Source organism: Myodes glareolus, chromosome 12, assembly GCF_982192425.1.
Source record: "Myodes glareolus chromosome 12, mMyoGla1.1, whole genome shotgun sequence".
In the NCBI taxonomy this organism is placed as follows: Eukaryota; Metazoa; Chordata; class Mammalia; order Rodentia; family Cricetidae; genus Myodes; species Myodes glareolus.
Window position 1 is genome coordinate 28,988,847 of NC_142037.1, and position 14,474 is coordinate 29,003,320.

A 14,474-nucleotide genomic window follows, 5' to 3' on the forward strand; every position below is an offset into this window, starting at 1 on the left:
AGGCGAGAGAGTCGCCACACTTAGGGGGATTCCCCACCCCATCTCGTGGTTTTCTGTCCCTGTTTGAGGGGAACTCTGAGCACAAAGTACTTAGCTTCTATGGAGCCCAGGAATTTCAAACCCAGGGTTTGTGGGGTGAGACTGCCACCTGCTGGCCAGAACAGACATTGTCGGTTGTGCCCAGTGTTTGCTGGAAATTGCTCAGGGAGCTCCCCAAATCCTACACACACTTCGTGTGTCTGATTGTGTCACCAGTAAAGACCTGGAAAGATGTAAAACTCTCATGAGTTTATTATAGAAAAGTCCCAAAGTGCAGGGGCACAGACAGGCCAGGGCTACCTGGAGGTTCCGGAGCAGCAGACAGGGAGGCACTTGATGTTGAGGCTCTGAAGGCCAGAGAAGTAGGACCCCTGGTGTCTGCCATCAGCCACCCTCTGGCTTACGACAGCCTTACACATTGTCCATCACTTACAGTTCAGACTGAGCTCTCAGCACCCTCCCGGGCCTGAACACAATTGTAGGGAAGTTCTAATACAATCTTTCCTTGTTTTACATGCAAGGAATGGGAGACACAGAGTGGCTAGCTAACACACCCAAAGGCACACGGCCAGTGAAGGGTGGACCAGAGATCTGCCTTCAGAGTCCACGCCCGACCATGAAGTCTCCTGGTTCCCTCACTTGAAAAGTAGGTAAGCCATTCCGTCCTGATTTTACAGCCTGTCTGGTCTAGAAGAGGAGCCAGGTGAGAACAATTAACCCGAAGTAAGCGTCTAGCAGGAGGCTCAGGCAGGGAGCCCTGCAGCGTCCGGGGGTGGCTAGGGCTGCAGCTCATACTGGCCCTCCGTGGCTGTGTAGAAGTCTTCCAACACCGACTGCAGAAACTCAAAGGTGGGTCGCTCCTCAGGCCGGCCTCGCCAGCACTCGGTGATGATGTCACGGTACAACTCTGGTGGACACGTCTCCGGGCACGGCATGCGATAGCCTTGCTCCAGGCTGCGGATGACCTCAGGGTTACTCATCCCTGCAGGAGGGCAGACAAGGTGCTTCAGGGCAGATACCCCAGGGGCGCAGTCATTGGCTCTGAGGGCAGTAGACCAGGACTAGATGGGAGAGAGCAGGCTCTGACATGCTATGACCATTCTAATCCTGGAAGGTCACAACATAGGTATGGAGGTGGTACCACTTTGTTTTTTTTGTTTTTGTTTTTGTTTTTAAAGACAGGGTTTTCTTGAATAACCCAGGCTAGCCTTGAACTCAAGAGGTTTGTCTCAGTCTCCCAAGTGCTGGGATCACAAGAGCCATTACTTCTGGCTCTGGGGTCATCCAATTTTTTCCCTAATTTTCTCTCTCTCTCTCTCTCTCTCTCTCTCTCTCTCTCTCTCTCTCTCTCTCTGTGTGTGTGTGTGTGTGTGTGTGTGTGTGTGTGTGAGACCCCTGAGTCATCTCCTCAGCCCTGGTGACATATTTAAGGATGTCTTTTGCTTTCCACTGTTTGGAGAAGAGTTGAGAAGGAACTGTAGGGTTTCCGGTGATCATAGGCAGCTTCTCCTGGATGTGACCTACGTAAGTATTCACTGAAGGTGGACACTGTGGAAAGCACCCACCCACAGCTGCTGCCTGGATCCTCTTAGGCATGAGTCAAATGCCTCATGTCAGGATATGACTTTGGAGATCCCACCCTCAGGGACAAGGTGAAGCTGACAATCTTGTCCTCCACCTATAACCTGTCCCCTAACACTCACTGTGCTTGCTCCTGGAGATCCATGCGAGCTCTGCGGGAGGGAAGGATGAAGCCCTGTGGACCTGTGACAGGACCTGCCCTGACCAGTGTGTGGTACCTACAGGCACTGAGCCTGGGGAGCCACCACCAGGATGCTCCAGGAGGATGGCGAGAAGTTCAGGGATAGAACCTACCTGGGTAGGGAACACGCCCGTATGTGATGATCTCCATCAGCAGGACTCCGAAGGACCATACATCAGCCTTGATGGTGAACACCCCGAAGTGGATGGCCTCTGGGGCAGTCCACTTGATGGGGAACTTGGCCCCTGCCAGGAAAGTGCATTAGCGTCAGGGACTGCCCACTCTCCACCCTCATCCAACGGCAGCCACAGCTGTTGCGGGATATTTGTACCCAGTGTGAAAATGTATTGTTGTGTTTGGTGTACTAAAGAGCTGAACTGCCAATGGTTAGGCAGCAGATGTAGGTAGGACTTCCAGGCAGAGAGGGGAAGTAGGAGGAGATAATTGGGGTACAGAGGAGACACTAATGAGGCATGGAGGGAGTTGGACATATAGAATGAAAGAAAGGTAAGAAGCCACATGGTAAAGTGTATATTAATGAAAGCAGGTTAATTTACGTTATAAGAGCTAATGGGACAAGACTAAGCTAAGGCTGAGCTTTCATAAGTTCATAAGCCTTCATCTCATTGTTTGTGAGCTGGCAACCCAAAGAAACATTGTTACATTCAGCCCCATCCTATCTGTTCCCATTGGAGGTATTTTAGGGTGTGGACATTGGATACACAAGGATATGGGAAGATACAGTTGTTTGCCACAATCTTAGGTGTTCTTAAAACCTGTCGACCCTCAGGGTCACTAACACAGGCTTCTATCTGCGGTCCTGTTTGGTCTGGTTTTGGGTTTTGGAGATAGGGTCTTGTGTATCCCAGACTGGCCTCCAACTTGATGTAGCCAAGGATAATCTTAAACTCCTGATCCTCCTGCCACAGCCTTCTGAGAGCTGGGATTACAGCTATGCCCCACCATGCCCTGTTTGTGTTGAATATGGAACTGAGGGCTTTGTGCATGCCGGGGAAGCACTCTGCTAAACAAGCTATGCCTCCAGCCCTGTGCATTTCCATCTGGGGTGGAAGGATCCTTTCTTATCTCATATGGCCTAGTTTAGTGGCAGGGACCATGGCAAGGGAGAGCCATTTTAACAGATTTATGCCTCAGCCGATCCTTTCCTGCAAAAGGAAACCCTGGCATGCAGACGCACCTCTGAGGGCCACTGTGTGGGAGAACGGCAAAGCCCACAGCCGGTACCTCAGGCTTAGCACTGTTTTCTCAGTCCTAGGCACCAGCCTGAAGTTCCCTGAGGAGAAGAATGGATCCCCAAGCCTTGGCTATCCTCCTGAATCCACTGCTTAGCGCACATTCAGCTGATACTGCTTGCTTGCTCCGTGCACCAGAGTCTCCCGACAAAGTCAATTTTCCTCATTCATATTAACAAGGCAGAGTGCTCCGTAGTGCCCCTTACTTGGGTGCCAGAGTCGGATGATGCTTAGGTTTCGTTTGAAACCTGTTTTCCAAGTTGTGCTCCATGACATCCTCCTTCCACAGGAGGTTGATAGGAACTGAGTGGAAGAAAATATGCTCTCAATTCAGTCGGAGGATCAGCAGGTGAAACACGTGGGAATTAAGCACCACTGCAGGATTCCTCAGACCCTTTGCTAAGATCCCTGTGCGTGACTGTCTCCAGGTCGGGGTCGGAGATAGTTCAGCATTCCAAGGCCATTCTGAATGAAGAGTCCCAAGGTGCTCCTACACCCGAGGTGCTTCTCTGCCCCACCCCCTCTTCTATCCAGGGAAAGGAAGTGCTGAACAAGCTAAGAAAAGGCCAGCATCATGGCACACACAAGGCCCATGGGTCTCCCGACTCCTCTCCAGGACCAAGGAGGCATTCGAGGGGGCCCCAGGGAATTGAGAAGTCTAAACGCTGAGGCGGGGGAGGGGGAGAGTCTGCTCACCCTCTTGGGCAGTGTATTCACTGTCGATGATCCTGGCCAAGCCGAAGTCAGCGATTTTGCAACACAAGGTCTCAGATACCAGGATGTTGGCCGCCCGCAGGTCACGGTGAATGGAATTCATGCGCTCTATGTAAGCCATCCCCTCTGCGATCTGAGGGAACGGGTCACATGGTGGAGGGCAGCAAGAACGGAGCCCTCCAGCCTCACCTCCCCTGCCAGGTAATGAGGAGCAAGGCTGGTGGAGGGAAGCACCCACCCCTCCCCATGAGACCAGCCCAGAGCCCAGGGCAGCAGAGAAGTTCTCGTCAAACAGTTGAACTGCCTCCCCCACCCCTGTCCTCCTGTCCCAGGCAACTGTCTCCAAGGTTCTACAGGCCAGAAATAGCAAAGGAAGTCTGTGGTTAAGGGAGACAGAGAAGAAAGAATAAACAGGGTGTACAGGGATAGTGGGGAAGGACAGGATTGCTCCCCCAGAGGACAGTTCTCTCAGAGGAGTCAACCATGCCTTGGGATCACTAATGTCCAAGAGGCTGTGTCACTTCTTTGGTGTGTGTGGGGGTCACAGTCTTGATGAGGGATTCCCCTCTGTGTTCTGTGATTACCATTAATGAATAAAGAAGCTGCTTTGAATCTATAGCAAGGCAGAACTTAGGTAGGCAGGGAAAGCTAGGCTGAATGCTGGGAGAAAGAAGGGCGGAGTCAGAGAGCCGCCGTGGAGCCACCGCCAGAGTCAGGCATGCCGAGTCTTTGCCAGATGCCACTGCCATGTGGCGGTACACAGATTAATAGAAGTGGGTTAAATTAATGTAAGAGTTAGCCAATAAGAAGCTAGAGCTAATGGGCCAAGCAGTGATTTAATTTAATACAGTTTCTGTGTGATTATTTTGGGTCTAAGATAGCTGGGCAGCCGGGAAGAACAAGTAGCCTCCCCTAACACAGTCTGATCTGCAACATCAGACATCATCTCAGGACGCAAAGTTAAGGCCAGTGTCCAATGAGCTGACTGCAGCTGAGGCCCTGGACCTGTTCCCTGCCCCAAGTGAACCCTTGTCGGGGAAGGGTGGAATTCAGGGGAGCAGAGGTTCTCATGGAAGAGGAGCCATATCTGTCCCAATCACCTGCACCAAGTCACTCACTGATGGATGGATGAAGCCACCTTAGCTCTCGTCTGTCCCTGCAGGCTGCCAGCCTCTGACAGGAACCTACTTGCCCAGGAACTCAGGTACACACACTCGCAGCTTCTCTCCTGCTGAGCCACACCCCAGCCCCTGGTTCCCACATCTTCTGTTTCCACGTGCCCTGCTTCATGCATGAGTCGCTTCCTTTACTCCTTCACTCCCTTGAGAAGCCACTCACTCAGTATGTGTTTGCTAGTGCGAGGCTGTGAAGGGTGTCGAGCCTGAGCCTACGCAGTTTCTACCTGGGCAGCTCGGGAGGTGCTCACATTCTTACGTAACACGCATTGGTCAGCGTTCGAAAAAAGAAACTACGTGAACATAGAAGACAGTGGGCCAGACTGCTCTGTAGAAAAGATGCTACAAAGGAGAGAGCCTGGGCTCTCTAGCAGCTCTCTTCCCTGTTGTTTCGTAACCAAGGACACCGAAAGGCTTGTTCATCCATTGATGAGGGACAAATGGTCCAAGAGAAGAACCAATAACATCCCTTGTCCAGGAAAGCCTTGGTGGGCATGACCTCTGACAAGGAGGGTGGGTCCTGGGCACTGGCTGGGAATCTGTGGACAGGAAGAGTTCAAGACAATCTGCACAAAATAGACGGGTATGCTAGGGCACTGGGCACTGTCCTTGTGACTGCAGAGGCCACAGGGAGAGGACCCAGTGTTTCCTTGGGGGGAGGGTCTTTGTGTGGTGGAGTGAAAAGAGAACGGGCAAGGAAAGATAAGGAAACGGAATGACTGGGATCCTGAGCATCAAGCGCCTTCCTCAAAACCAGCGGCCGGGGTGAACTTTCTGCACCCGCCCCACTAGCTACCTCGGCAGGTCTCTGCTACCCCAGTGGAAAAAAGACAGCGTGACCTCAGTTCCTGAGTTTGATACCAGCTGCAGATAATATGGGACAGCGGAGGAAGTTAAAGTGGGCAAGCGGACAAGTGGGTTAGAGTGTGGGCAGAAAGGCTCCCCTTCTCAGCTCTGTAGGTGTCAACAGTATGTCTCACAGACTGACCACAGACCACAGCTTTCTTGCTGAGAGTTCCAGTTTTGACAGCTGCACTCAGAGCCACCAGATGTGTCTTCCTGCCAGTTAGACCCCTCAGCTAGAGTCCCCGGGGGAGAAAGATACCCATACTGCCCCACCTTGATTCTGCTCTTGCCTCACAGAAGTTGGAGACGTCTATACATGGACCCAGAGGGAACCAAAGGCCAGTCCAGGACAACTGGGGTCTGGAATTCTCTGATGATAGACGTGTGTGTGTGTGTGTGTGTGTGTGTGTGTGTGTGTGTGTGTGTGTCTAGAAAAGTATATCCCTTCTACTATGAGTGGCTCATGCCTGCCCATCAGGCTAGGGCCAGTCCAGGGCTGCACCAAGACTTACTGGTGCTGGAACAAGACAGGTATGTTAAAAAACAAAGTCAGAGCAAAGCGTACCTGCCTGCTACTAAACAGAATTCTTGCCTCTTCCCTAGCTTTCCAACACCCATTGCCGTCTCTACCTTCAAGAGAACTATCTTATCCCATCATGGCTGCCCAGAATTGGAACTACATTTCCCAGACCCCCTTGCAGCCAAGAGGGTCATTGAGGCAAGTGGAGAGGGGAGGACGTGTAAGAACAAATGTAATGGGAATGTCCCTAGAGCGAAGAAGATGGGATTTTAATCCTCATCTCCTAAGAGGCAGGTAGTAAAGCCAGCAACCACTGGGCATAGTAAGATGCCATTCCATGCTAAGATTCTGTGCCCAGCGGAAGACACCAGCGGGCAGAGCCTCTCACCTGTCCACCTCTAGGTACTTATGCATTTAGTACTTCAGGCTTTCTGTTTTTCACAGCCCAGCCCACATCTGACCAGCACAGCCTCTCACCAGGGGACTCAAAGCACAGGAGGGGGGGGGGGTTCATCCCTCCAGGCCTCTTCTGCTTCATAGCATACCAACCTGGGCTGACATGTCAATCAGCCTGGGGAGGGACAATCTGCTGCCTTCATCCGTTTTCAGAAAATCCAGCAAGCATCCTAGGAAAAGAGAGACAGGAACTGCACAGTGGTGGACCCCGGCTCTGCTCTCCAGGTCCATGGAGGGTCTGCCTATGGCTGAGGAGCCTCATACTTCACAGAAACACTCACCCCTAGACTTCCAAAAGTAAGTTTTCAGTCAAGTTTAGGGACATGCCTAGGGTCTCTTGGGCAGTAGAGCTGGGCCTAAGGTTCGGGTTCTTTCCCAGCATCATGTTCCTGTGTGTCTTTCTTGGTCCACTTCCCTCCTTGAGAAAGATGTCCCCGGAGGGAAGTGTTAACAGGAAGACACCAGAGGAGAGAGCTAGGGCAGGTTTAAAAAAATGCGGGTCCTCCACCAAGTCCACTGCCAGGTAGGTGCTCTTGGAAATTCAGCCAGGAGGCAAGTACCCGGCACAGCCTGTGATGCCGATTCCCTTGGTGGCAATGATTATAGTTAGCATGGTCACATTAAGGACCTGGAGGAAGTAAGGTGATATCAGGGCCACAGGAGTGGTGAGATCCCTTAGGTGGAGGGTAAAGTCAGGTCTCATTCCTGGCCAACTGTCCCCTGGGGAGACACTGCAGAAACTGCCAGGCCCAAAATAGAGGCTGCCAAGTACCATTTCCCTTGTCATCCATGCTGTGAAATGTTCACGGGGTTGCCAGAGCTCCCATAGCCGGGAAGAGGTGGAACTGGGTTATTTGGTCCTCCTCTGGATGCCCAGTCTATGGCTCTTCCTATTGTGCAAGGCTCTGTGCATCATAGCAGGGATCAAAGCATGATGTGTGTGCCTCAGAAATAAACAAACAAACAAACCGAGGTCTGGAAACATGGGGCATGCTCTGGGAGTGGAAAACACACTCCAGAAACAAAACTCATGCTCTGGAAGGCTGAGTTTCCCCTGAGCTGAGAACATGGCTCTGGGAAAATGATTCCACCTTGTTTCTCAGCCTCCCTTCTCATAAGATCAAGCTTATAGATCCCACAGGAACCCCCAGGCCAGACAAACCCACCACCATGCCCCACTCTTGTTTTTGCCTTCTAAGACCTGTCCTGTAGAGAGGGAAGGGGCCCCACCTCTGGCCATGTACTCAGTGACAATGTAGATGGGCTCTCTGGTGACCACGGCATAAAGACGGACCAGCCTTTCGTGCTGAAGGCTTTTCATCACGTTGGCCTCGCCCAAGAACGCTTCTGGAGACATGGTCCCCTCCTTCAGAGTCTTGACAGCCACCTTCACATTGTTTTTGTAATAACCTGACAGGGCAGGAGAATGAAGGAGCCACTCAGACGTTGGAGAAAACCCTTCACCACAGATTCAAGCCCTACTCTTGGTGGGCTCAAGGTCCAAGCGGGTCCCTGAGGGAGATGATGGGAGTGCATGTCTTGTGTAAGATTCCAGCTTGTTGTGGCAAGCCCCATGATGGAGCCTCGGGCTGTGGTGGAATTCACACAGTCTGAGGGAAGGGATGACACCCACTAAAGGGTGTAAGTTAATAGCCGGAACCAGTGCTTCCCAGGGTCATGAGCCCTGTGAGAACCAGGTCTGCAGCTCAAACCACAGGTGTCTCAGTTCTGGGTGGCATCAGAATGGGGCTTTGAACTTGTGCCCTGGAGACATGGACCAGAGCAGAATAAAAATAAGACAAAGGGCCGTATGTTCTGTTTGGATAGTGCTGTAAGTTAGCAGCAGGCAGCAGCCGTGATGGAATGGTGTGAGCGCTGGGGCAAGCGTGGCTTCCGTTTGTACAGAGCCCTGAGCTCCTGCCGCTTGGCTCTTGGCTCCCAGTGCCTGATGAACAGCTTCTGTCTAGACAGTTGGAGATATGAGGACCTGACAAAATGGTCGAATCCACGTAAGCCAGCCACAAAGCTAGCAACCAATTGGGAATGAAAGAGGAACTGGCTTAAATTCAGGGAGACCTGGATTTGATTCTCTTCTGTTGCAAAGAAGATAGAGCAACGATGTGGATCCCTTGGCATCAGGCCTTATTAGCTCTTCTGTAAAGGTATACAGGTATGCGTCTGCCCCTCACAGGCACCTCAGGGAAGGGGGTGTGCTGCTCATATGGAGCCACACATGGCCCCCATGGCCACTTCAGGCTCAGAACACAGAGTAGAGAGAGCGAGCCTGGGATGTCACCACTCACCCATCCAGACTTCTCCAAACTGCCCAGACCCAAGTTTCCGGACCAGCTTGAGAGACTGCCTGGGGATTTCCCATTCATCCTGTGCCCAGGGGTTCTTCGGGGCTGGGCTCACACAGGGCAGGGTCAACTTCTGGCACAAACCATCCCCTTTCTCTGTATCAGGGAAGAAAAGAGAAGCTAGAGGCCATCAGAGCAGACTTCCCTTAGGAACCACATTGTCCCCAGCTCTGTCCCTTGTCTCTTCCCTCCCACCGTGGCAGGCAGGACATGGTGTCTGAAACCTGCCCTCTCTGGGACTGCAGGTCCTTGTTACTTTCCAAGTAGGCCCATGCTGAGCATTAGGCCGCTGACTTTGAATCATTAAGCCCACTGACTTTGAATCATTAAGCCGAAACTTGACAATTCCTGAAGTCTGGCTCGGCGGACACCCCTGCCTTCCAGTTGACTCATACCGTGTGGGATCATACAATAGAGAACCCGAGAGTTCCTCTGGGACCCTCCTCCCCACCCCAACACCTCTTACTGGAATAGTGCTGCACCAGGGCCTGGAGGGTGGGGAAGGTGACCCGAGGAGAGATGTAATAGCCACCGTCATCCAGGGAGCGGATCTTATAGTGCTTGACCACCTCCCCCTGGGTGGTGACATCCTTCACAGACAGGGAAAAGGCACCTAGAGGGTTAATAGACACGTGAGAAGTGAGGCAGGACTAGAAGTGGGGCTCCTGTGAGCTGAAAAAAGTACCCCCAATTCTGTTTTCAGCCATTTCAGGGCAATCCCCCTTTCCCTTTGGTCTAACTCCACTCTTCCACAACACTTCCTATTTGGATGTCTGACCCAGACTTTTCCTTGAGTTCCCAAACTGCAGGGAACCAGGAACTCAGGGGCAGACAGGACCGTTTCTCAGCTATACACGGGTCCTCTATTGGAGTACCTGAGATACAGAGGGTTGCCAGGAGACTCGGAGGTTTAGTATCTTTGACTTGCGGCCTGAAGACTTCCCCAGAGAAATGGCCAGTCAGGCTCTTTAGTTCCATACTCTTTCTAGAGGCATAGCAAGCCATTTCCCAGAGGCCTTTCCAAATTCACACAGTGTTTTATAGTCTGTGTTGACATTTTTCAGATTAACAAGGAAGCAGGCGGCAAGAGATTAATACATAGAAAGGAAGAATTTTCAGTTAAGAAACTTCTTTCCTTAAACCTTTTATAAAACGCCTCTGTTGGGCCGCGTGACGGCCACAGATTCCCCCATTTTCAAACTCTTTATTTGTGAGATATAGAGACACTGAAAGGAGGTTACTCTGAAAGTTAACAGCCGGCTTGGGGTTCAGAATGGCTCCACTTTCCCTGTGGGTGCTCTTTTGAGACGCAGTCCCACCCTCCGCCACAAGGGGTCAGGCCAGGACACTTCTCTGCATGAGGCCCTTGATACCGGTCCAGGCTGATAGCTTTGGGTGCTTTCGTGTCTCAAGCCTCTTTCCTGCTTGTGTCTTTTCTTGGCCTATGTGTTCCTCACAACCTACTTGCAAAAGAATGCCAAGAGGCCGCACTCCCGTCCAACACACTTTAAGGCTGCCGCAGCCCTTGCACCGGACCTTAGCCCTAGATGGGATACTGCAGACTTCCCCACTCCAACCTGCTCTCGCAACCATGCCTCTGTCTCTGAGGACCTAGAGCGGGCACTATTGAGTCCAACGATCTCACACCAGCACAGTGAGGTCAAGAGCTTTTGCCACCGGGATGCTGCGCCTGTATAAATGCCAAAGCATTCCTTTCTTTCTTTCTTTCTTTCTTTCTTTCTTTCTTTCTTTCTTTCTTTCTTTCTTTCTTTCCTTCACTAGATGTGGCTCCTGAAACTTGAAGCCCTCCAAGGTCCTGCCTGCTTTACAGCAACTGGGTAATGTTAAAGAGCATCCCAGTGCTGTCAGCTCCATGTCGATGGAACCTCCTGTCTTTGGGAAGTGGCTGGGCTGCCTGGGGCGTTGGAGAAGTATGGATTTGTTTTTGTTTTTTTCTGAAGAAGAGTTTCTCCGTGTGGCCCTGGCTGTACTGAAATTCACTCTATTGCCCAGGCTGGCCTCCAACTCACAAGGATCCATCTGCCTCTGCTTCCCAAGCGCTGAGTTTAAAGGTGTGTACCACCACACCTGGCTTAGTTTGGGTGTTTAAACATTTACTTCTATTGTACATTTTGCTTACTTGTATATCTGTGCACCATGCGTGTGCAAAACCCAGAGGCCAGAGGAAGGTGCCAATTCCCCTGGGATTGGAGCTATAGACATTTGTAAACTGCCACGTGGGTGTTGGGAATGAACCTGGCTCCTCTGGGAGAGCAGCGAGTGCTCTTACCAGCCATCTCTACACCCCACCATTCTTATTTTGTTTTGTTAAAAAACAAAAAAGGCTTTGCTGGGTGGTTGTGGCACACACCTTTGATCCCAGCACTCGGGAGGCAGAGGCAGAATGATCTCTGAGGTCAAGGTCAGTCTGGTCTACAAGAGCTAGTTCCAGGACAGCCAGGCTATTAGAAAAAGAAATCCTGTCTCGAAAAACAAAACAACAACAACAACAGCAAAAAACAAAAATCAAAACAAAACACAAAAAGATATTATTATTCTTTCACTAGTTTTGGCACTGTATCATGGGTCACAGTCATCCTCACTCTCCATCACCCTCTCTCCTCTCCTACCCTCCCCACTGAACCCTTTCCTCTCAAATTCCTTACCACTGAAGAGTCTGTCTACCTCTCAGTCAGGATGTCAGTAGCTCCGCACACAGAAACCAATAACCAGCTGCTTGAGAAGCCGAGGGGCATCCCAAGGGTTGCACGGGGCTTCTGAGGCAGCTTCTTGCTTAGCTTGAAATATAGGCCGTGACTTTGCCATGCAGGGTAGGATTCTGCTTCGGGGTTATGGGGAACATACTGATGGAGAATCCCACAGTGTTAAGTGAACCCACAGCAGAATAGCACTGTAGAAAGCTAACCAAAGAGTTAGCCAGCAGAAGAAAGGACTCTAGACAAGCCAATCACATCTCAGGGAAGAGACCAGTGGAGGAGTGAGGGGCTCTTCTACATCTAGAATGTTCTGCCTTCTGGCTGTGGTTACATAGGGTTTTATTTATTGCTCTCTGTAGTTTATAGTCGCTCACAGTTTTGCATGCAATGTACATGCTTCCTATTGTATAATAAGAAGGACATTAAGGATCTGGGGCGCAGTTTAGTTGGTAGAGGGGTTGACTAGAGTTTAAGGTCCTGAGTTTGAGTCCCAGAACCACAAAAACAAGTGAGGCCTTGTCTCCAAAACAAAACAAAAGACATTAGGAGGAATGTCAATTGGATGGGGGACATGCCTGTAATCCCAGCTCCCAGCAGATGCATGAGGAGTAATACAAGGTTAAGGTCAGTCTGTTCTATATAGCAAGAATCTCTCTAAAAAAATAAATAAACAAGGAGAAGAATGTAGGAGAATATTATTTGGAAAGTGGCAGACAGGAGGGAGGGAAGCAAAAGCAGTGGCCTGAGGCTGGTAGCAGCATCTGACTCAGCCACACACAGATATGAATCTCTGAGTCTTGGGTGTTGGCTCTGATTTTTTTTTTCTTTTGTAACAGGTTTCTCTATGTAACAGGCCTGGCTGTCCTGGAACTTGTATTGTAGACCAGATTGGCCTCAACTTCATAAAGATCTACCAGCCTCTGCTTCCCAAGTGCTGGAATTAAAGGCCTGTGCCACCATACCTGGCAGCTTCTAGTTCACCAGTCACTGCCCCATCTACACCGAGACACAGGCCACCTGCCAACCTCCTCAGACCTGTCAGCCTCTGCCTGAGATGTTTTTTAAAGATTCTCCGAGCTTCTTGAGTCTTTGATTTCAAAATGTGTCGGAGACTGGGAGCTACGTGGTACTTCCTCAGCCCCCATCTGCCTCCCTTAGCTATGATCACCACGGCACAGGGCTTTCCACTGCCCCTGCCATTCAGATCCCAAGGGTGTCAGTCTCGGGGCCAGGAAAACAGCCGATGTGGACAGCCTCAAAGCCAGCCCCCAGGCAGGGACACAGGACAGAAGCCATCGGGGATCCCTCCCACTCCAGACTGAGGCCTCGGTGGGGGCTTTCCAGGATCCAGGATCGCACACAGCAAGAGGGACAGGGAGGCCCCCAGACTTGCCTTGATTGCTCTCACTCTCTCTGATGAGGAAGGCACCAGCCTTGTTCATCGGAGCCAGCAGCTGCCTTTCAGCATCCTTCCGGCTGATGGTCCTGAAGAACCATCTGGAAAACAGCAAGAGTGGGTGTGCCTCAGAGTTGGGGATACCCCCAAGCCTATCCTGAGATGGTCCTCACATCTCATTAAGTTAGATGCCCCAAAGTCCCTGCAACCCTGTTCCATCCCATCTCCCAACAACTTCTAAGCTCATGCTTTCCCTGATGAAATAAGAACATGGGTTATGGGCTGGAGAGATGGCTCAGCAGTTAAGAGCATTGCCTGTTCTTCCAAAGGTCCTGAGTTCAATTCCCAGCAACCACATGGTGGCTCACAGCCATCTGAAATGAGATCTGATGCCCTCTTCTGGCCTGCAGGCAGACACACAGATAGAATATTGTGTACATAATAAATAAATATTAAAAAAAACATCAGTTATGTGACCTCTATTGGTATCTGTCTGCAAAATCACACCCGATCCACTACCCTCCCCCTGGCACCAGATGTTGTCATGAGGTTGCCACTGTCTTGCCTTCCGAGTGAATAACAGTACTGCCAGGGGCTTTCTGGGCCTGGTTTCTTCCCAAGTCCCCTCTCTTCAGCACGGGGACCTTGGCACTTGTGGTCGGATGTAGAATACTCCCTACAGGCTTGTATGTGGTCCCCAGCGAGTGGTTCCATTTGGAAGGTTGTGGAACCTTTGAGATATGAGGTCTAACTGGAGGCCATGGGGGTGTCACTTGAGGCGACAAGTCAGCTCAGCTTTCCTGCCGGAGCTCTGGCTACTTCCTGGCCCACCGAGATGAGAGAGGTCCCCAGTTGTACATTCCTGCCACCATGAATTCTACTTTGTCTTTTCCATCGGGATGGACTGTACTCTTTTAAACCATGAGCTAAAATAAACCCCCCATAAACCATATATTTTTTTTTTAATAGGGACAGAAGACATAACTAATACAACATGGTTCTGGAGAAAGACCAGGGTTCACGGTGTGTGGAAGGGAAGGAGGCAAGTGTCGCCACCATGAGGTGGTGCATGCCCATTTCTCTGTTCTATGTGAGGGAGTAGGTGAGTGGCCGAGGGGGACCTTCCCTGTGTATGGAAGCTGGTGAGAAGAACGCTGAAGAAGTCCTCTGGGGATTCTCCCGGGAGGTGGTGGTCGCATAGAGCCTTGCTGTGGATTCTGGAGGGGACCAGGCAAT

General features: G+C 51.1%; 1 protein-coding gene across 2 annotated transcripts in view; it reads right to left on the bottom strand.

The window, feature by feature from the left end:
• Positions 1–273: 273 nt before the first annotated feature.
• Blk (BLK proto-oncogene, Src family tyrosine kinase) overlaps positions 274–14,474 on the bottom strand; it is a 55,288-nt gene continuing 41,087 nt past the window's right edge. For both annotated transcript variants that reach the window (XM_048421938.3, XM_048421937.3), the window contains 8 exons: positions 13,236–13,339; positions 9,592–9,738; positions 9,069–9,221; positions 7,996–8,175; positions 6,859–6,935; positions 3,751–3,901; positions 1,915–2,046; positions 274–1,021 (listed from right to left, as the gene is read on the bottom strand). In XM_048421938.3, the coding sequence (XP_048277895.3) occupies positions 816–1,021; positions 1,915–2,046; positions 3,751–3,901; positions 6,859–6,935; positions 7,996–8,175; positions 9,069–9,221; positions 9,592–9,738; positions 13,236–13,339 (1,150 nt within the window). In that variant the 3' untranslated portion in view covers positions 274–815. The remainder of the gene's footprint in view (positions 1,022–1,914; positions 2,047–3,750; positions 3,902–6,858; positions 6,936–7,995; positions 8,176–9,068; positions 9,222–9,591; positions 9,739–13,235; positions 13,340–14,474) is intronic.